This window comes from Juglans microcarpa x Juglans regia, chromosome 3D (genome assembly GCF_004785595.1).
Source record: "Juglans microcarpa x Juglans regia isolate MS1-56 chromosome 3D, Jm3101_v1.0, whole genome shotgun sequence".
Classification (NCBI taxonomy): Eukaryota; Viridiplantae; Streptophyta; class Magnoliopsida; order Fagales; family Juglandaceae; genus Juglans; species Juglans microcarpa x Juglans regia.
The window spans coordinates 23,870,682-23,891,457 of NC_054598.1; the positions used below are offsets into that span (position 1 = coordinate 23,870,682).

The 20,776-nt window shown below is 35.8% G+C and overlaps 2 protein-coding genes and 1 non-coding gene across 3 annotated transcripts; 1 reads left to right on the forward strand and 2 right to left on the reverse strand.

Moving 5' to 3' along the window:
• Window positions 1-2,719: 2,719 nt before the first annotated feature.
• Window positions 2,720-20,135, reverse strand: LOC121256160 (protein ROOT INITIATION DEFECTIVE 3-like). The gene is made up of 9 exons (XM_041156830.1): window positions 20,114-20,135; window positions 8,906-9,209; window positions 8,645-8,758; window positions 8,365-8,498; window positions 8,110-8,257; window positions 5,109-5,308; window positions 4,528-4,655; window positions 3,135-3,376; window positions 2,720-2,960 (listed from the first exon to the last, which is right to left on the reverse strand). The coding sequence occupies exons 2-9, from the start codon at window positions 9,107-9,109 to the stop codon at window positions 2,784-2,786; spliced, it is 1,347 nt and encodes a 448-aa protein (XP_041012764.1). The 5' UTR covers window positions 9,110-9,209; window positions 20,114-20,135; the 3' UTR covers window positions 2,720-2,783.
• LOC121256161 (40S ribosomal protein S8-like) lies at window positions 6,418-6,933 on the reverse strand. Its single transcript, XM_041156831.1, has one exon. It carries the CDS (start codon window positions 6,805-6,807, stop codon window positions 6,541-6,543), a length of 267 nt encoding a protein of 88 aa, XP_041012765.1. The 5' UTR covers window positions 6,808-6,933; the 3' UTR covers window positions 6,418-6,540.
• On the forward strand, window positions 9,793-9,872 carry LOC121256773. The gene has a single exon (XR_005939066.1). It is a non-coding gene; the product is annotated as a small nucleolar RNA R21 (small nucleolar RNA).
• Window positions 20,136-20,776: the final 641 nt, after the last annotated feature.

Genomic DNA, 20,776 nt, shown 5'->3' on the forward strand with positions numbered 1-20,776 from the left:
TTGAGTTTCTTCTTGGGAATTCAAGCTACCCGCAACTCAAATGGTCTACACCTTACTCAAGCAAAATACATTTATGACCTGCTGCATCGAGCTCGCATGCTAGGTGCTAAACCCTCCAAAACACTAGTTTCTTCTGGTAGCAAATTGCCACAATTTGAGGGAGAATCACTACATGACCCTACTGAATATCGCCATGTTGTTGGAGCTCTTCAATACTGCACATTAACTAGACCAGATATCTCTTTCTCTGTGAACTAGCTTTGTCAATATATGAATGCTCCAACTTTTTCTCATTGGATTGCAGTAAAAAGAGTCCTAAGGTATCTGAAAATACCATTGATCATGGCCTATTCTATTCCAAGGAAAATCTGCAACTTACAGCCTATTGTGACTCAGATTGGGCAGGCAACTCAGATTATCCAAGATCTACCTCTGGTTTTGGCATATTTCTTGGGAACTATCTTATATCATGGAGTGCAAAGAAGCAACCAGTGGTGTCTAAATCAAGTACAGAGGCCGAATACAAATCTTTAACAATTGCTACTGCAGAACTTTATTGGCTAAGGATGTTATTTCAAGACCTCTATATTCCACTTACTTGTGCACCCCTAATATGGTGTGATAATGTTAGTGCTCTAGCATTAGCCTCTAACCCTGTCTTACATGCTCGGACAAAGCATATTGAAATAGACTATCACTTTATTCGGAAAAAAGTGATAAATGGTGATGTACATCTCAAATTCATTTCCACTAAAGATCAGATAGCAGACATCTTCACCAAGAGATTGGCTTCCACTCAATTCTCTATTTTGAAATCCAAGCTTCATGTGTCTTCCTCCCCATGAGCTTGCAAGGGGCTGTTAGAGATAATATCAAAGATAACCAACTGGATACACATTTGTTATCTAATGTTCCTAAAGCAAGGCAACTACTTGATCACAGATAAAGTAATATTTACTGAGACTTATCCTATCTGATAAGCCTCCCTCTAGTTAGTTATCACTTGTATTTATCTCTTATTATTTGAACTTTGTACTTATCTACAGCAACCTTACGTGTTGGTTGTTACATGTAACTCTATATATACTTACAGTAAATATACTTGTTTTGGTAACTTGACCAAAACACATTCCTTAAACTCTTTCAAGGTATTCCGCCATCTCCTTTGCTCAATCTCCATCTCTCTCTCTCTCTCTCTCTCTCTCTCTCCATCCATTTCTCCCACTCTCAATTTTTCCCTAATTCTCTCTCTCTCCGATCGTAACCCTTAGGCATGTTTCAATATAAAAATTGTTTCATTTCATCTTATCTCATCATTATAATTTTTTCAAATTCTCACACAAAATATAATAAACAATTCAATTTTTTCAAATCTAAAAAAAAAATAATATTAAAAAATAATATTTTAACAATATTTTATTCAACTTTTATCTAAACTCATCTCTTCTCAATCACTATCTAAATGGCACCTTAATCTCTTTCTCTCGATTCTGTCTATATGTGGGGGATCTCGACCTGAGCGTGGACGATGGATAGCTCCTCGATGTTCTCGGCCAGGTGGCTCAGGTTGTTAACAAAACTCTTCGTTTTTTGCTTGATGCAACTATTAAAGATTTTTTGTTGTGCTTCAAAGCGAAGGTTAGCATTCAAAAGAACGAGTAGATAGATTTGAGTTGTTGAGATGTTCATGAACGAACTAGCTGTGAAACGTGGCATATGGACTCGGATTTTAATTCTAGGTTTTTCTAAAGGTTCTTATAAACCTGACTAAAGTGTTTAAATGGAGTTTGTAAATAGGTGACATTCGAGTTCAACTGGGATGCTTGCATTGATACCCTTAAAGCTGAATTTAGGATCTGATGGATGAGACGAGCTCTAGCTTTATTTATTATATTCGAACGGTGCTTATGAGGTGACACTGCTCATCAACTTTTGATTTTTTTTTTTTTTAAATAATGGATAATTTAAGGACGATATGTCACATTTTATATAATAAAATGAAAGTGAGATGCAAGAAGGAGTTTAAACAACACTGTTTTAAATGAGAAGGAAGGTCTAGCTGGAATGCTAGCCAAGTTAAAATCCTATACTAATTGGTCCAAAAGTATACACGATTCAAGAGAAGGATGTACATATCTTCCAATTCCTGCATTATACATTAATCTTGTCTTATTTTCAAATTAAATGGTTGAGATTGATGAATTAAAATTTCAATCATTTAAGTTGAAAATCATTGTTATGTATTTAAAGAATTTTAACAGGTAGACTAGATTGAAAATTTTAGAAAATCTAGATCTAACTTTCATTAATAGCTTAGAATTTGTAGTGGAGCATGAATAGGCACCAACCATAAATGACTCCATTTAGGCAGAGCTTTCTTATGTTAAGAAATGCATTAAAAAGGGCCTGCAAACATTACAATACTGCAATTCTATCTATCAGACGCACAACAACACAATCGCAATGAATGTACTAAATCAATAATTACTCATCAATCGCAATACGCAAATTCATATCTGATGGAGGTTGTGATGATCACTTTAGTATGACTTTGAAAACAAAATAAAGTTCATCCCCAACAGGAGAGAGGGCGAGGGTCAAATTGAAGACCAATCACTCGAATATAATAAATGAATTTCAGATATGCAACTAGAAGTTATATTAAAATTAATATATGATAAATCAAAACTTACAAAAAATATCTCTCTCTCTCTTTTCATAGAACCCTCAACTAATCGTACCTTTAAACTCTACGGATGTTTGAGAAAGAGAACAGCCATGCCTCAGGTAGAGTTTTTGTTGGAGATTCTCACTTGAGCATCATCCAAAATCTCATTCACATAGAATTGATGCAAGTTTTCATACATTTTCTTCCACTGCTGAACCGTTCGCATAGATCTACTACAATCAAGCTTTAGCCTTTTCACCTCCATTTCAGCAGCAGCAGAAGAACCTTGTTGCTGAGTATAGAAAGATAGAAAGGTCAGATGCAGGTTTCTGGTACACAGAAGATCATGCTACTTTGCATGGTAGGATGAGTAAGAGAGGTGCCTAGAAATGGTAAAGCTGCAAGCGTGCGTACGCAAAAAGAAAGAATGAAAACGAAGTGGATCAAGAACATTCACTGAGCAAACCTGAAGTTCTTTGATTTGATTATTGATCACATGAGAATTTAAGTACGAAGCGTTAACTGGATTCCTGCAAGTAGAGTGGAGATCAAAAATAGCCTTGACATCTGCATCTTCATCCAGTGGATTTGAATATTTTTCAAGAGCAGGTGGTAATAAAGGCCCACGCCTTCTTGAGGAAGCTTGCGAAATTGGCCAAGAATTCAAGCAGAGTTCTTGTCTGACAATAAGAATATTGTTCACAGGACCTGCGCAGCATAATAGGGAAAAGCAAACCATAAGTAAGCTAACCAGAAATTCGGGAGACAAAATCAGAGAAAAGGAGCAGGTGGAGGCAGGGAAAGGTTATTGATATCTAGCACTAATTACAATGTTGTACACATAATGGCCTAAAGTTGCAATCATATATCCTCATACTAAAAACGATCTAGTCAAAGTTTCAATTGGAATGCCTTAGAATCATTATAAATCTCAGTTTCATCTAGCAAGGAACTAGAACAGCACTTGGCTTTCATACATCTCTAATACCACTCGCAATGACCTAAAGAAATCACTAATCACAGTTGTGGTCATTCAATGTTACAATTGAGCCTGCCTGCAAACATTATGAAGTCAGATTCTGCCTAGTAAAAAACCAATATTATGACACACACACACTACCATATTTCATCCACCCAATTCTGGGACTTGATCAAATTGGTACATTAGTGTACATATAACAAAAAACCAATTGCAAAAGTTTTTACAAACTTTATACCAAATACACGTTTTAGATAGCTAAATACAGTCATATAATTGTTTACCGATCAAAAAATAAAAAAAATTGTCATATAATGAGTTTTGCTTCTTCTGCAAGAGCTACTGCAAGAGTCATTCTTCCTGTTGCATAAAATTAGAAGCGTCATTTTGAACCGGATTAGAATCACTCTCTTCAACTGCCTAGTAAAGTTTGGAGCTTGGGAGTGGCTTAACAGTACATTAGAGCATTTATTGGTGGGTTTATCAGACAAAGTTATCATATCAGGTTGAATTAATCCAAAGTTCCTTGGGAAGAAAAAGCAAAAGTCAAGGGAAACAAGGCAAAAGGGTACAGACACAGAGAGACATGGTAACTATATCTTTCTAACAATTCTACCAAAGCCGAACTGAATAATATGGTTCACTTTAAATTACAGATAGAATCTGGTGCTTGCATATATAGAGTACATTGACTATTGAGATATGATATCCACAGAGGGAATGGTATAAAACATAAAACAGAAAATATAAATACCACAAAGTGAATGAAAATAAATAAATAAATAATCTGAAACCAATAAATTTATCTTTTTTTTTCTTTCATATTGAACAAAACCGTATGCACACAATCAAGCAATTATTCAGATAGCTAGAGGAAAACCTTTAGCATGTTTGAAGACGCGAACAATGTTGTGAGTTTTAGCATCCCAAAGTCGTACAATACCATCTTCCGATCCAGAAATTAAAAGATTTCCACTCGCACAATATACTAAGCAAGTAACAGCCTTGCTGTACAAAAATCAGAAAAAGAAGTTTGTGAATTGAGAGATCATAGAGGCTGAAATTACCACAACAAAAAGTCTACAGTCACAATTTAGTAAAGAACACTGTCACATCTAAAGCATGCAAGTATGCAACAATCTTCCACTGATATGAATACTTAGGACACTTCATTGTTTGTTCTCTAAGTACTATGATCATCAATGAAGCAATATTACCCCTAAATATCACACGATCACGAGACTTGGGCAAATGACATATGGCTTCTTGAACTGCCATATAAACCATATGTATATCGTGAAACTACCATGTGGGTGATACCTTAAATCAAATAAAACTTTTCTAAAAAATGCAACAAATATACTGAAAAATTTAGCAAAGAAAACCTCACAATTAAAACCAGAGATAACTCATATTAAAACCTTCATAACTTCACAAGACGTGAAAATTAAAGAGACAAACCTGTGATTTGATAATGATTTTATGATATGCAACCCATAATTGTTCTTAGAGGTACTTTCAGCATTAATTGCAGCAATGTATATCTTGCCGTCCCTACTGCCAGCATAGAAGAGATGTTCGCCAGGGTCAAGAGTAATTGCATCAATTACTGAAGGGAATACAATACTTCTTAACAATTTCCCTTTTGATAAGCTCCAGACCTGGCAAAAGGTATATCATGATAAAACCTAGCATATATAATCTATTGAACCAAACAACAAACTAATTATTGGCATTATGTGTGATACCCCCCATATGATAAGGATAATAGTAGGTGATGTATGAGATCCCACATTGCTTGGGAATGAGAAGTTTTTGCTTTTTATAAGGTTCCAATGGGCTCCAATTATCATTGAATAGTCTTTTTCGAGTATAGGCCATGTGGTTTAGGTCTTTCATTGGTGCGTTACAAATAGTATCACAACCTATCCTAACAAAAAATGTGGGACTTGAGCTGTGCCAGCTACGACAGACTAGCTCGATGAGGACGTCAGGAATTTAAGTGGGGTAGATTGTGATACCTCATATGATAATGATAAAGGTAGGTGGTGTATGAGATCCCACATTGCTTGGGAAAAAGAAGTTCTTGCTCTTTATAATGTTCCAATGAGGCTCTAATTATATTATTGATTAGTCCTTTTAGAATATAGGTCATGTGGTTTGGGTCTCCCATTGAAGCATTACAATATGTAACTGTAAAGAATGCATCATATGGAGGGGAGAGGAGGGGAGGGGGGAGAACACTGAATATAAAGTGACACTACACAAAAATATATTCACGCACATAAGAAGATAAGCCACAATGCACGGCATCATATGTAAAATGACTAGCAAAATTATTGAGAGCTTGAATTTACCATTATTTTCAAATTTTCCAAACCCACCTTTCTTCACTGCACCCAATCCTTTCCATCTTACCTTCTCTTTTTTTCCTGATAAGTTACCTTTGCCTTTGCGGTTCGGCTCAAAACTTAAAAAACTTAAATAATTAGAATAAAACTATGTTGTTATATATATGGTAGTAGAAAGTGACAGCTCCCCAATTATGAAAAACACTTTCTGCAGAATGACTTGGCACTGATTTACACAAGTGCTATTAGGCCTGCACACCGACCCATCCAAGATAGATTTGGACCCGACCCGGTCCAACCCGCAGAATAGGCCACCCCATATTGACCTGATCTGACAGTCGGGTTGGGTCGGAAACCTTCTTATCCTCCTATTTCGTTCCGCCATGCTTGGACCTTCAAGTTTTTTTTTTTTTTGACAATAACACAAGAAATAGCTTCTCATAAAATGTTTCATCTAAGCTTAAGTTCAATGGCTATGTGAGAGGAAACATCATGAACAAAACAGATTCTGATATGAAGGATGACGTTCAGGTAACAAAACTTTAGGCAGCTCCAGCTCCCTTGCTCTTCTTTCTCTGGATCTTCTTCATGTAGAACTCAAGCTCTTTACCTTCCAAGATGTATCCATCAGCACGGCCACACTGACCAGGTCTTGATGAGATACAAGCCAACAAACGACCACTACCAAACTGCTCTTCAATGTGTGCATCAAGCTTGCGATTCTGCTGCCGCTTCTCCAGCTTTCTCTGGAAATGGTTGCTTTTCTTCACCTCCTCAGTAGCAGCAGCAGAATCACAAGAAATACCCATTGGAACTTCAAGTTGTTTCTAACCCATTTTGGGTCTCATGCCCTAACTTTAGCACACAAAACTAAAATCAAAATAAAGAGGCTATGCAGCGATTAAGCATGGAGCGAAGATTCTTCAGGGAACCAATTTATCACAGGATTTAATTGAAGACCTGTAGATCTACGAATTTGATTCTCTCTTCCTCTGGGAGCAACACAATGCAGCGTTTGTTTTTTTTTATTCGGGTCATCAGTTTCGACCAATGTAAGGCGTAAATAAACCCGGTAATGGGTTTGGCCTGTTGAACACGATTTTGGTCAGGTGGGCCCAAGTCAAGCTTTCGGATTGGTCGGGCCAGGCCCTTTTATGCACAGGCCTAAGTGCTATGCATACCAGTGGGACCTTGGTAACCCAGAAAACTATGCTGCTCAAGGGATCTCTTCATTAAAGTCGCACAAGATAAACTTTCATAGTTGCCTGAACTAAACCTCAACACAGTATGAATAGTCCCTCCTTGTTTCCTAATGAAAATCTAACTTTCACTTGTTCCAAATGCATCATTTATATTTACACATGATAATAAGTAGGTAGTTCAATACTTATCAAAAAACAAAACAATTAGGTAGTTCAAATTATTAAACAGCACTTCCTTCTGAGCAGTATAATCATAACAACCATTTAGGTGACAAAACAGTAGTTAAGCTGTGATGATTTTTGTGAGATATATTCCAGGGGTTTTCCTTGGTTAGTTTAGAAGAACTTCATCTTTTTCCCAACCGCTACTAAAAATAAAGTTTCTTGGAGAATAGGAGAATACCCACAGTTTGTAGGCTGCTTCTGCAAATGAAAAACCATCATGTAAGACACTCATTCAAACACTTGTTTCAAATTGGACGCATTGGACCAGCCCCAATATATCTGAGTAATCTGATGCATGCAAACCGGGTTTGCATCATAGCCACCAAAGAAATGGAAAAGATGGCCTAGAGTGTGTGTATCCATATCATAACATATAATACCAGTAGATTAATGATGAATATGCTCTGAACCCACCAGTCTTAGGGGTGAGAGCAGGTACCACCCCACCCCACCCCACCCCACCCCACCCTAAACAAAGCAGGTGGACTAATTCGGGAAGCTTTATAGAGCAGACGTGTATGAAAATAAGCAATCTCGACAATCACAACTCATTCCCTTTAAAGTAACAGCTTAAAATAGTATGCTTTTTATTTTCAAATTTTAATTTCCCAAGCCAAAAAAAAAAAAAAATGATAAGGTTAATGAATATTAAAAACAGTAGAACTTATGAAGAGTGTGCCAAACCTTACAGGTTCGATCTTCAGAAGCTGACACTATAATGGCATTGCATCCTCCATATCCTGTGACAATGTCAGTTACACGCAAACTGTGCTCTGAAAAATTGTGTTCATATAGATGACTAGCTTCCTGCTGTCTTATATCATCAAACATCCTGAAATATTATACAATACGAAGCTTTTTTTCTTTGTTCTACTTGGTAATAAAACAATCAACCAATATAACATGAAACAAGAGTGAACCCCAAAATTAAGTACTTACATGAAAAGGGACCAAACTCTAACGGATCCATCTTCCGAACCGGAAATTAGCAGCGAGTCATCATCCGAAAATACCAAGCAAGTTACAGCCCTATAATGTGCATGCCACTTTCTAAGCTGCCTACCACTTGCAACCTATGTCATCAAAAATTAGATAAAGAGAAGACAAATAGGGACCCCAACCATGCTAGCGTTGATAGATTTCGAATTATCTAAATCCAAGGCCACAATTCCAATTTAGAAACCCACCAAAAGATATTAACTTAAATGTAAGAATTCACCTCCCACAAGTAAATATCTCCAGATACACCTCCACCGACAATATAAGTGCCTTCATGGTTAGCAGCGAGCGGCTTAATCGGTTCTGCTGGAAAGCTCTTAACTTCTACTTGAGGCTGTAACACCAAAAATCCCAATACAAGAAATATAATGAGAAAGTAAAGATGTACTTGATTCCATAGTTCATATATAGAGCCATATTTTCAAACAGATGCAAAATAAGAAATACTAAAACGGCTTATTAGGGGTAAAGTATAGAGTACCTTGGACCAGGACCAGTATAGGACGGAGCCAGAGGAGGCTGAGGGGTCGCGGAGCTGAGAGGAGGCGAGGAATCGTTGGCCGACACAGACGAGGCCGTGAGGCGGAGAAGCGCAAGATTTGTATCGGAGTAGCTCCGCGCCGGTTGCTAGGTCCCAGGTTCCGATGCCAGCGTCAACCGAAGACGAAGCCACCACTACCTCCATTGATTCGAGAGAGAGTTCAGACTCAGAGCTTAACCGAAACGCACGGAAAGCCGAAGCCGAGAAGGGTTTTTGCCAGGGTTTTAAAAATAGCGGTTAATCATAGGAAAAATTCTACTCGCAACCGGTTTGGGGAACCGGTGCGAGACCGTGACTTACGTACCACGTTAGAAAACGGCGTCGTGTCTGTTTTAAAATTTAAATTCGTACCCGTTTTTCTCATATTTCATTTTCACAATAAAAATAAAATTTCTCCCGCTCGATCTAGTATCTTCTCCCCATTGATTCCCATCATCTTCCCCCACGAAGCCGACACACGAACCCATGAAGAACCACTTGGTCTTCTGCACCGAATCACGAACCACAGAGCCATGTCGTCTTCACCGAACCACGGAGCCCTGTTGTCTTCACCGAACCACGAAACCACATCACGAACCACAAACCCATGAAGCCCTGTCGTCTTCAAACACAAAGCCCTGTCCTCTTCAAACACCAGATCTGAAATGTGAAGCCCTAACCCTAACCTGAAATGTTAAGCCCTAGCCCTAGCCCTAGCCCTAACCCTAACCCTAACCTAAAAAAATTTGGCATAATAATCAATCGGGCCGAGTTTCAAAATTAGGTTAGTTCTCTGATTGTTATATTTTCTTTTCTAATTTTGAGCTCCGATTAAGAACTTCACTTTGAATCCCTGTGAAGAATCATAAGAAAAATTAGAAGTACTGGACTGAATTTCTATTTGATGAGCAATGGATTCTGAGGGATGTGTATTGGAATTGTAGAGTTCACCAATAAAAGAAAAATCAATTTCTTACAGCATGGATATTTTATTTAATTATTTAGAAAATTTTAATGGATCGAGATATTATTGTAAAGGATATGAATCGGTTTCATGACTTCCAGGATGGAATTTGCTCTTGTGGTGATTATGCTCTCGTTATTGTAGGTTAAATCGGATTTCTTTGACGCCTTAAGCTGTGCAGAGAAGCGAGTTGGCGACTACTAGTCCAGATTGAAGGCTTTGGAGGAGAATTTTAGCAAAGTTGGTGAGTTGAAGAAATCTTCCACTATATTTCTCAACATTTTTTACTTTGAAACATGCATTTCCTAAAAAGAGTTGACCTAGTTGATTGCTCAATTAAATTCTATCAGTTTTTGCATTCCTTAAATTTTCACTTTGTGCTCAAGACTTCCATGTGGTTTTATTTCTATATTTTATTCTCTCTGTTGCAAATATTAATCTCATAGTGCTCGAGAGGCAAGTAATCTTAGGAAGATGATAGAAAATAGAATAATTTGTTTGGAATGATGTTTTCTAATTTATCATTATATACTGTAACCTGAGTCCTGAGCAAATGCTTTATGAGTTAAAATGGTATGACTTGCAGTTTTCTTTTTCATTCTTTTAAATAGATATCATTGTATGCACCATTGAAATTCTTTGAATTGCCATTGAGAATTTGATTTAAGCTTCTCCATGCTTCCATGCACGCATATGTGAATACATGCATTCATACATAGATGTGTGTGTGTGTGTGTGTTAGATGAAGCATTTAAGAGGTGACTTTCATATATGTTAAATGTTAAGTTATTTATTTCTTGCAAGTTTCAGTCATTATGATCGAATCTTGAATGAGAAATAAAAGAATTTTGGATAAATTGTTGGGTAGCCTCTTTCTCAAGAGGAAATTGAAGACTTTATTTCTTAAAGAGGAATTTACATAATTTGGGTTAGGTTTGGTTGTGCAAGGCATAATTGGATATTGTAGGAAGCTTACGGTTGGGCAATGGTTCAGGGTTGGCATATACTATTAATTGTTCTAGCCCTTAGGCAATAGCAGACAACATCATATGTCTGTATGTTTGCTCGTATGTATACATGTACATGAATATATATAGATTTGAGTGAGTATAATTTGTATGCATATTTATGGTTTCCACATTTATTTTAGTTCGGGTGTCAACTATGGAATTGTTCCTACCAAGTACATGACTGTGAGCATCATTTATTGAATGGAAAGTTTATGCTTCACCTTTCACTATTTTAGCTATATGTCAATTTGTTATTGATATAGCCATGATCCTTGAAAATTTGGCAAATATACTGTACAGATATATCCATTTCAAGTCAAACACATCCTGTTTTTCTTTTCAAAAAAAAAAAAAAAAAAATTGTAGATCCATTCCCTTAGAGAATCTCTTTTATTTTAGTTATTTTTCCTAAAGCTGTTTTCTTATTCCAGATGCAAGTTGAAATATATGATCTCCGCTTTCATGATTCACCTTGCCCCAAAAAGAATAGAAGGATTTTTAACAATGGTAATATCGATTATTTCAATGTAGTTGAGTTGCATAAATGTCGATGCATCTGGCATATTCACCCATAACATAGGTAGAATGTATATTGTATGGCAGAAAAACTTAAGCATATTATTTTTTCAAGCAGCAAATGATGCATAAACATTAACATTACATGCAATGTTTAAATATTTGAGCCTTCAAGTGTCGGGTGTCTATTCTTGAGAGCTGCCCCTTCATGTAAGGTGAAGGTTGGGACTGTATTCAACTATAGCTTCTCAGTACTAGTACCCTGCTGTACTTTTCTTCTTTTTTTTTTTCACTAAATAAAGGATAGAACTTAGCATGTGAAGACTGTGCCCACATTCCTTTGCATTACTTGATAATGTAAAAAGCCCACTGTACTAAGTCAAGATAATGAGACATGGTATTTGTTTTATGTTCCACATTTTTTACAGTCCCCTCCCACCAAACCGAAAGGGAAAAAAATCTCTAAAGCAATAAACTGGATTAAGTTTAATAAAAATTTGCTCAAAAGTAATAAATTTTCTTTTCCCTGCTCTTCCCCCTCACCCTTTCTTTGGCTGACAGTGTACAAGTTTAATAAAAATTAGTTTTTACAATCGGTTTAATTGATTAAGTAGTCCTATTTGTTGAATGTGTTACCAGTTTATTTAGAGTGTTTCAATGTATATTTCGATTTCAAAGAAGGGAATATGAATAATTTTTTTGTTTCTTGTTAGTTTTGTTTTGTTTTTTGTTTTTTTTTTTTTTGTTTTTGTTTTTTTTGCATTTTTCTAAACCTGGCAGTATTTGTATGGATGAGACATCAGTTTGCTTACCAATTTTTACCTTCATGGTTAGACTAATACAATGGATCATCAAGCTGTTTGTTTTTCAACAAGTTGGTTTTTCAGAATCACCTATGGCATTATCCTCTTTAGTTAATGATTTTGTCATGGAATCACCAACTTGTTGGTGTGGTTTGAAAACACCATTAAAGATGTCCTACACTAAGAAAAATCCTGGAAGGAGATTTGTTGCCTGCCCAAAATATAATACAGCAATGCAACTTTATATTTGTCAGATTCGCATATCAATTTGCTGGTAGCGGGATGTACTTTATCATGTTAATTGGAAGTTCGTACTGTGTGTAGGGAGATGCGAGGTGTGAATTATTCGTATGGGCGGATATACTTCAGTTGCTAGAGGAGAACATTTTATTAAGAGAGAATAAGGCTTGGAAGATGTGGGATGATGTATTAAAGCGTGAGTATGCCGTTTGCAAAATGGAAGAGAAAGTGAGAGAGATGGCAAAGAATCTAAAAATAGAAAAGCGAAAGTTATTGTCTTTGTATTGGGTTGTCACTTTTGTAATAGTATTTGCTTGGTTCCGATAATTAATTGTAGAGGTTCATTTCGGCTGGTTTAAGTAACCATCTATTTGGGTTTTGGTTATGTTTTGCTTATATGTTATTGTCAAAAAATGGGAAGTGTGTGTTTGTGAACTTGTTTTGTAAATTATTTGTGAAACAAACTTGTGTAAAAATGAGACTTCAAATTATGTTTTGTAGTGTTTATACTTGCGTAAAAATGGGATTTCAAACTTACTTTTGTACATAGCTCATGGAGTGGTTCCGTTCCTAATATATACATTTCCAATTTAGAGGAAGCAGGGTAGATATATATATATTAATTGTCATATAGAAATAGATTGAAGGTTTCCCATCAATTATTGCGCATGGGACGCCACCCACTTGAAGATCAATACTTCATGTTAAACTATATTTGTCCCAAAACATCTCTCAATCTGCACGGAATTTGAAGTTACTTTACTCAGTTAACGGCACATGAAAAGTAAAACAAGAAGAAAGAGTGATCGGAAACAATAATAAAGTGAGACTGCTCTCCAGAGCTTTACAACTATATATATATATATATAATATACTCGATCTTGATCTGCATGAATCAGAGTCACATGACACCAAGCACTCTAGAATTAGTAACAAAAAAAGCCTAGTTTATGGATACAATTGGAACTAACAACGCTACGAAGCCTTACCTATGTAAAATTAGAGTGCTGTTTTCAAAAACTTGTACATTAATTTTTTCACCAACTTACATTCATTAATAGCACATAACAGAGAAGAAGTGTATGAAATCCTAAACTATATACATCATAATATTAGTCATATACATAGCCATAATTCTTGAACATGTTGATACATATTTTGATCCTCAAAACTGCTTGTAACTCCCAGAATGATAGCATCAGTTTCCTTAATTTTTATCAAGCGAAAGCCAAATTAGACTGTCATTCCAAGTGATGATAAATATTTCAATTATTCTATATACAACCGGTTGTATATCCAAAATGGAAGAAATAGACCCATTAATTGCTCATCACATATAACTAGTCAACCAATGTTATAAATGCAATGCAAGTAAACTCACCTACATACAGACAAAAACAGCTAAAGGAGTCATAAACACATGGCTATTTATCGCCTTAGCTCAACCACCTCCAACTCCCTCATTCAGTACTACTCTTTTTTCTTCCAACAAATTTACATTTCTCATCATAAACAAATTTTGCTTTCTCATCACAGAAAATGAAACTAGTATTATGCAGAGGGATTTAAACTTAAACCAAACAATTTCAAATTTACCAGCAACAGAGGGCAAAACAAAAGGTAGGAAAATAAATATCCAATGAGCTCCTCACCATAAAAATTCCAGAAATTTCTGTAAAAATGCTCCATTTATTGTTTAGACATTGCCATTTTCTTTCCTTTTCATTAACTAAAAAGTTTTGACCTCACTCGTCTTCCTGGGTTGGCCAAGTTTTTTAAACTAGTTCAGTAGTTTGTTTCAGACTTTCATGAAAAAAAAAAAAAAATGATCTAATAGGACAACTAACTTGCAAAAAAGTTAAAAGATAAGTCAGCGACGATGTAATTTTATGCTGTCAAAAATTGAAAAAAAATAAACCTCATCATTAATATGAAAAAGAACAGGATGCAGTAAAAAGAATTGCAGATACATATACCAATAAAAAAAGATTCTTTACTTTTTTTGATAAATTTTTCTATAACAAAATTCTAGCATATCAAAATAAAAAAGATCAAATGATACCTTTCAATTCATTTTATAGAAACAAAAAAGAATTGACCACATTGTCAGGTTTCAAGCTAGAGTAGAAACATTGGCTTTGCATTAGGTGTTGAACCAGGCCAACACCAAAGTCAATCAAATTTCTAATATTTTCCAAGATTTTGACAACACCATATTTAGTTATCAGTTGCACTGCATGAACATTTCCAATGTGTAGCAGTTGTGAAAACAACAGCAATGATAATAATATTATGAAAAAGGACTCAACTTGGATACATAAAGGAAAAAGAATAAGAAGAATAATATTATGAAAACATACCCACGATAATCATATCATTTTCGTGGTTATGGTCCATAAAAAAAAATTCATGCAGCGATTGTGATCCATCAAACTCAAATTACATATGTAAAAAATATTAACTCATATTAATATCTCGTCGACTAATGTCATTAAAATACCGTTACAGTTTGGATCCATTTACATTTTCTTGACTTTGAAGTACTGTTTTTTGGGATTGGGTTTCACTAATGTCAACAACTGGTATGAATGGCCTGATGATAAATACTTGTAATAAACATAGTAATAAATCACAACTCAAATATAAATATATACTTATTATATTACCTGCACGTGTCCAACATTAGAGACGTCCAAATCGAAAGGGTCAAATAGCCTCCTGCAAGTGTTCACGACTGGTGTATCTTTCCCATCTTGCTAATAAAATAGTAACCAATTTGTCAGATAGCATTTATATGAAAATTTAAATAAACAAGGTAATATTACAAATCTACACCTGTTTGCGTTTTCCCTTTCCCTGCACTTTCTTCGTCTTCTCCTTAACTTTTCGCAGGTCTCTCTCCATCCTGGACGCTCTCCTCAGAGATGGGGGTCTGCCTTTTCTTCGCACAACACGTGGACTGAGTACTTTTGTTGAACTATCAATTGTAGTTGTGTCCTTAGCATTTGTGCCATCAACATTTAAACACTTCTCAGTCATCAATGCCAATTCTTGGTTCGCTTCATACAAGTCAATCATTGCGTTTAACTTAGTTGTTGCATCCTCAGTATGCTTTTTCGAACTCGTCGCACAAGTAATCATCTTATAACAGATATTCAACAGACTTGAATATCTATTAGCATCTTCCCGTTGATCCCCTGCATCATAGCTGGTTGTGGATTAATGTGTATCTTCTTTTGATGTCCTTTTTCCATCTATCCAAAATGTCACTATCTGGTATTGTCTTAATGCCGTTACATTTGAACACATTATCCCCCCCATTTCAAATAAACCACAAGTACACTTGGCAACTGCATCGTCCTCACTAAAATCTACTAAATGTGTAACCAGCTTAGTGAAATCTTCGACACAAACTTCATCCTCTACCAGATAGGTCTTGACTGTAGCATCCACCTTAAGTAAAACTGGGTCCAAGTCGATAATGCCGGTAAGTTGCTGTTAAACTTCCCTGAATTTAGCATTTGTGTACAAATCTTGATATCTCTTTTCAATTGGAGATCTAGAGATGTAGGGAATTGTGACATTAAATGACTGGAAGTCCGCGCAATTTTTGTTCTCAATCTTCTTTTTCAAGGCATTATCATATTGATCGACAAACTCTTTCAAGTTTATCTTAGCATGAACACAACCATCAAAAAAGGCATTCATGCTCTCGTTCCGTTGCGTTGTACTCATTCCAGCCTAAAAAACATTCTTCAAGAATGCCGGTACCCAATGCTTACACTCAGTATATAAACTCTGCAACCATACATTCTCATGCAAGTTGTATGTGCTAATCAACTGATCCCAACATTTTTCAAACTCATCCGGTGTTTGGGTATCATATACACATTTCATCAGTGCAGTTTTCATTCCAGTTTTGTAAGAACCATAACAACGAAGTTTTTCAGGGACTTTCTTCAGGATATACCAAAGGCAAAATCTATGTCGGCTTTCTAGGAAAACAATTGCAATTGCATTTTTCATGGCTCTGTCTTGGTTAGTGATAATAGCCTTTGGTACTATACCATCCATACACTGCAACCATGTTTGGAATAACCACACGAAGGTGTCAGTATCCTTAGAGGAAATCAAGCCAGTTCCCAATAAAATTGACTGCCCATGGTGGTTTACACCAACAAATGGTGCAAAGGGCATCCCATATCGGTTCGTCAAGTATGTGGTGTCGAAGGTTACAACATCTCCGAAATATTGGTAGGCTGCTTTACTACGGGGGTCTGCCAAGAATACATTTTTTAACCTATCATCATCATCCAAGTCCATTAGTGCAAAGAACCAGAGATTTTTATACTGCATCCATAAAAAGTAGTCTCGAAGCACTCCAGCACCACTTGCGCCCAATCGTAAATATCGTGCCTTGTCGATGTAGTTACGACGATCCTTTTTAAAAAAACAATAGGTTCTTAAAACCACCTGTGCGAACAACAAGAGACCCGAAACTCTTATTCATTCGGATGTCGACCAAATCATTCGTATCTAGAACTCTTTTAACGGATTCACTCACTTCTCTATTACATCAAAAGAAGCGAGATTTCTTTGGACTTAGGCCGTAGTTGTGGATATTGTGAACAGTAGTCAGCCGAAACTTTCCATCAGTAACTTTTAAGGCATTAATTTTTGCCTTACATTCTGTTTTTCCTGTCAGACGTGGGTTGGTGACATTCAAAATTATATTCTAGGCCTTCCCTCCACGGGCACAAGCAATGGTGACATATCTAACAGTCTGATCCTCTCCCCTCTCACTCATTTTTTTCATCACCCCAAACCTGCGTTTCTTACCATATTCCTTATAATAGCTCATTAAATCTTCTAAGGAATTAAACTCCATCCCCAAAACTGGTTCATCATCACCATCCATTTGCACTTTATCAGATGTTCTGGCACTGCCATCCTCGGTTTCTTCTGCATTTGGTCTATCAGGATGAATTTCTTCAACTCTAGAAGATGTAGTTGGTGATTCAGTTTTCCTAACATCAGGTCTATTATCCTCCGTACCAAGAAATCTGCTTGTAACGGAGGTATTGCTGAGAGACAACTGGCCTTTCATGCCATGTTGAAATGTGTAACTAGCCTTCTAGCAAAAAGGAAAAACAAAATGCAATTAAACTCTTAAAAAAAACCAACTGTAATTAAACTCTTCAAAAAAACTAACTTAATTAAAATTAAATGGAAAACATGACATCACCACCTGTAGGTTGCTTGGATATTGGTTGACAGCGGGAAATGGGAGAAAACCTAGTGACCACGTAGGCAAAGGTCCATAGTAACCGTGCATTGGGATGTTAGGAGAAGTTGATGATATGTCCTGAAATGTTATTGGATAAATTATTGATGTGTTGAGAAAATAAATATTAATTAATCTCGAATCTAATGTTATTGATATATTAAATAAAATAACATACCGCGGATGGGGGTCCATAATAACCGTGCATTGGAATGTTTGGAGAAGTTGTTGGTATGTCCTGAAATGTGTTTGGATAAATTATTGATATGTTGAAAAAATAAATATCAACTAATCTCGAATCTAATGTTATTGATATATTGCAAATAAAATAACATACCGCAGATGGAGGATTTGAGCTAGATGGTCTTAAGGTAGATGGATGTTCTTTTTCTTTTTCCATGTTGAGAGGGAGACAAATGCATCTTGTCAATAACAATATTGTATAACTCCAACCACATTAAAATCTATGAACTGGTACAATAGATCTCATTTCAAATAAAATGTTTAATATTTATTTCATTCATGAGCATGTGGCGATGCAAAGTTTAATATCTATATACTTTATTTGAAATGATTCTAGATTGAAAATGTTATGATTCTAGAATCTTGATATCTATAATACTTTATATTATGATTCTAGATTGAAAATATTGACTTTTTTATGCTCTTTTCATGTTCTTTTCAGTTTGGGTTTTTCTTTTTCTTTTTCTTTTCTTTCTTTTATTTTCTTTTTGAAAATTGCTTATTATAAAATTATCATATTTACTCTCCTCTACTTTGAAAATGAAAATAACTTTATCAAATTGGTGTAGTTAAGTATTTTTCCTACCAAGACATACCCACGGTCAAATGTTAATGTGACCTGTATTTTCAAGTTAGTGAAATGTGATATAAGCTATAAAATGCACAAAAATAAGGAAATCTTGTTGTCTACACTATAAAGTTTTTCATGCTCTATTCATTTACATGCTAATTGTTTGCCAAGAATCTGTTAAAAAGAAAAGAACACAAACTGTAAAGATTGCATATATTGTCCTCTCCTATAGCTGTTATCTTAATAACCGAAATACCTTTTTTGAGAAATAAAACACTTTTCTGTTGTTGCACGTAGTGATCATAGGAGTTTATTGCTAATTAAGATGTTGCACCAGCCCAATTTGTAGGATATCTATGCTGATGGCAGATATAGGAAGCATAACTAGTACAATCGTATCATGATGATCCATAATCACTTGAAATCAGACCTCCCAATTCAATCACCCAAGATAAACTAGAGAATCACCATTCAGTAGATTGAGAAATGGTATTTATAAAGTGAATATGCACATTATTGAATTTTAGGGAAAGGACACATAACCATGAGTTATAATTATAAGGTTCAATAAGGAATATGATGTTATTTAATCACAAGGAAAGAACTTCAATCCAGTAGAACAATGTCTCTGCCCATAAATGAAAAGATAACAATGCCATGACATGGTAGAATGAGTTGCATGGTTAATTTTGAGGTACTAAGTATGGTTTTTGAAAAGACCAGAATAATGGAGGACTCCAGGAAACTTAAGGAGTATTAAATGGAATGAAAATATAATCCTAGTGGAATTTGATTTATTTTTGTAAGCCCTATCTAGATGGGTTGTTCATAATTGATTACTAACAAACATTCCATTGACTAATATTGCAGCTCCGGCTATGATTCCTTCTCGTTTTATCTTGCTGGATTTTCCTTGTTTCTTAGTATTTTCTGAAAAATCCTCTATTTACAGATAAAGAGCAAAAACTTAGATCAAATAAAAGAAGTGAAAAAACTACCTAGTTCTGAACTCGCCTTAATTCTTCTATATATTTCGTTGAACAAACAGCAATGCTTATTAGTAGATATTAACGTTAGCTTTGTAAGATTGAATCCATAAAACCAAAGGCTGTTGATCTGCTGTAATAATAATTCTTCTATATATTTCGTTGAGAATGTGTGAAGAACAATAGAAAATCAAATCTAAAACAAGAGAAATAAATACTATGTCGTTATGCAATGGAAGAAGCAGACAGTGAAATCAAGAGTAGACCCACTCGACACCGGCTCAAATTCAGAATATGTGATGGACGGCGACCGTAACAACTGGTTCTTCAATCCACGGCGGCGACGACGACAGACAAAATCCTTCCGAGGATGGGTCTCTGGTGGTTCAGCTCGAGCAAGGGACTTCGGCTTCTTTTGTTCCATTTCCCTCCCTTTCTGCACATTTCATTCATCCTCCCCCCCCTCCCCCCTTTTTTAAAAATAAATATCAGCACGTCAGCCGGTTCCACGCTGGTTTCGCACCGGCGGTTGCATATAGAAGTATTGAATCAGTAAATATATGTTATGCAAATTTATTCCTTTTTATTTTGAAATGATATTATATTTTTATGTTATTTCTATAGTTAGATTTGCAATCGTCCAATTATCTATTGATTTTTATGTTATTTCTATAGTTAGATTTGTCTCTTGCGGTAGGCAAGATTTGTCTTCTAGTCTTTTGACTAAGAAGGGCTGGAAGGAGGTTTACTAGTTAAGAGAAGAGACAAATGGCTGAAGAAATAATCAAAGGGTGGAGTATGTTTAGTTTGACAGAAGAGGACAACATGTGATCAACCTTGATATCACTGCAGATGTAGTGGTTAGAAAATGAGGAAAGCAATGCTTGTTAGGTCTGGTAGTATCAGACAAACGTATTAATATGAAAGCTTTCAAGTCCACGATGTTAAAGGTTTGAAGACCAAATGGAACAGTGATGTTTAAGGAAGTTGGCATGAACATGTTTATGATTGAGTTCCAATATGAGAAGGACTTGATGAAGGTGCAAAGAGACCGTGGTCTTTTGATCGTAACCTGTTATGTCTAAACACGTTTGAGGGTCGACAAGCTCCGGAAGACATGATCATCGAGAAGGAGTCGCTATGGATGCAATTTCACAATACTCCATTCGGAGGCATGACCAGAGAAATTGGCACACAGATTGTTAGTAAGGTTGG

Bases quoted from the DNA above. Each gene is read 5' to 3' on its own strand.
- LOC121256161 (XM_041156831.1), bottom strand. From the start codon at position 6,807: ATGGGTATTTCTTGTGATTCTGCTGCTGCTACTGAGGAGGTGAAGAAA.
- LOC121256160 (XM_041156830.1), bottom strand. From the start codon at position 9,109: ATGGAGGTAGTGGTGGCTTCGTCTTCGGTTGACGCTGGCATCGGAACC. The intron at 4,656-5,108 runs GTTTGTCTCTTT...ATTTTTGTACAG, and splicing joins AAATCATTATCAAATCACAG to CAAGGCTGTTACTTGCTTAG. The intron at 3,377-4,527 runs GTTTTCCTCTAG...TATGCTGCGCAG, and splicing joins CGTCTTCAAACATGCTAAAG to GTCCTGTGAACAATATTCTT.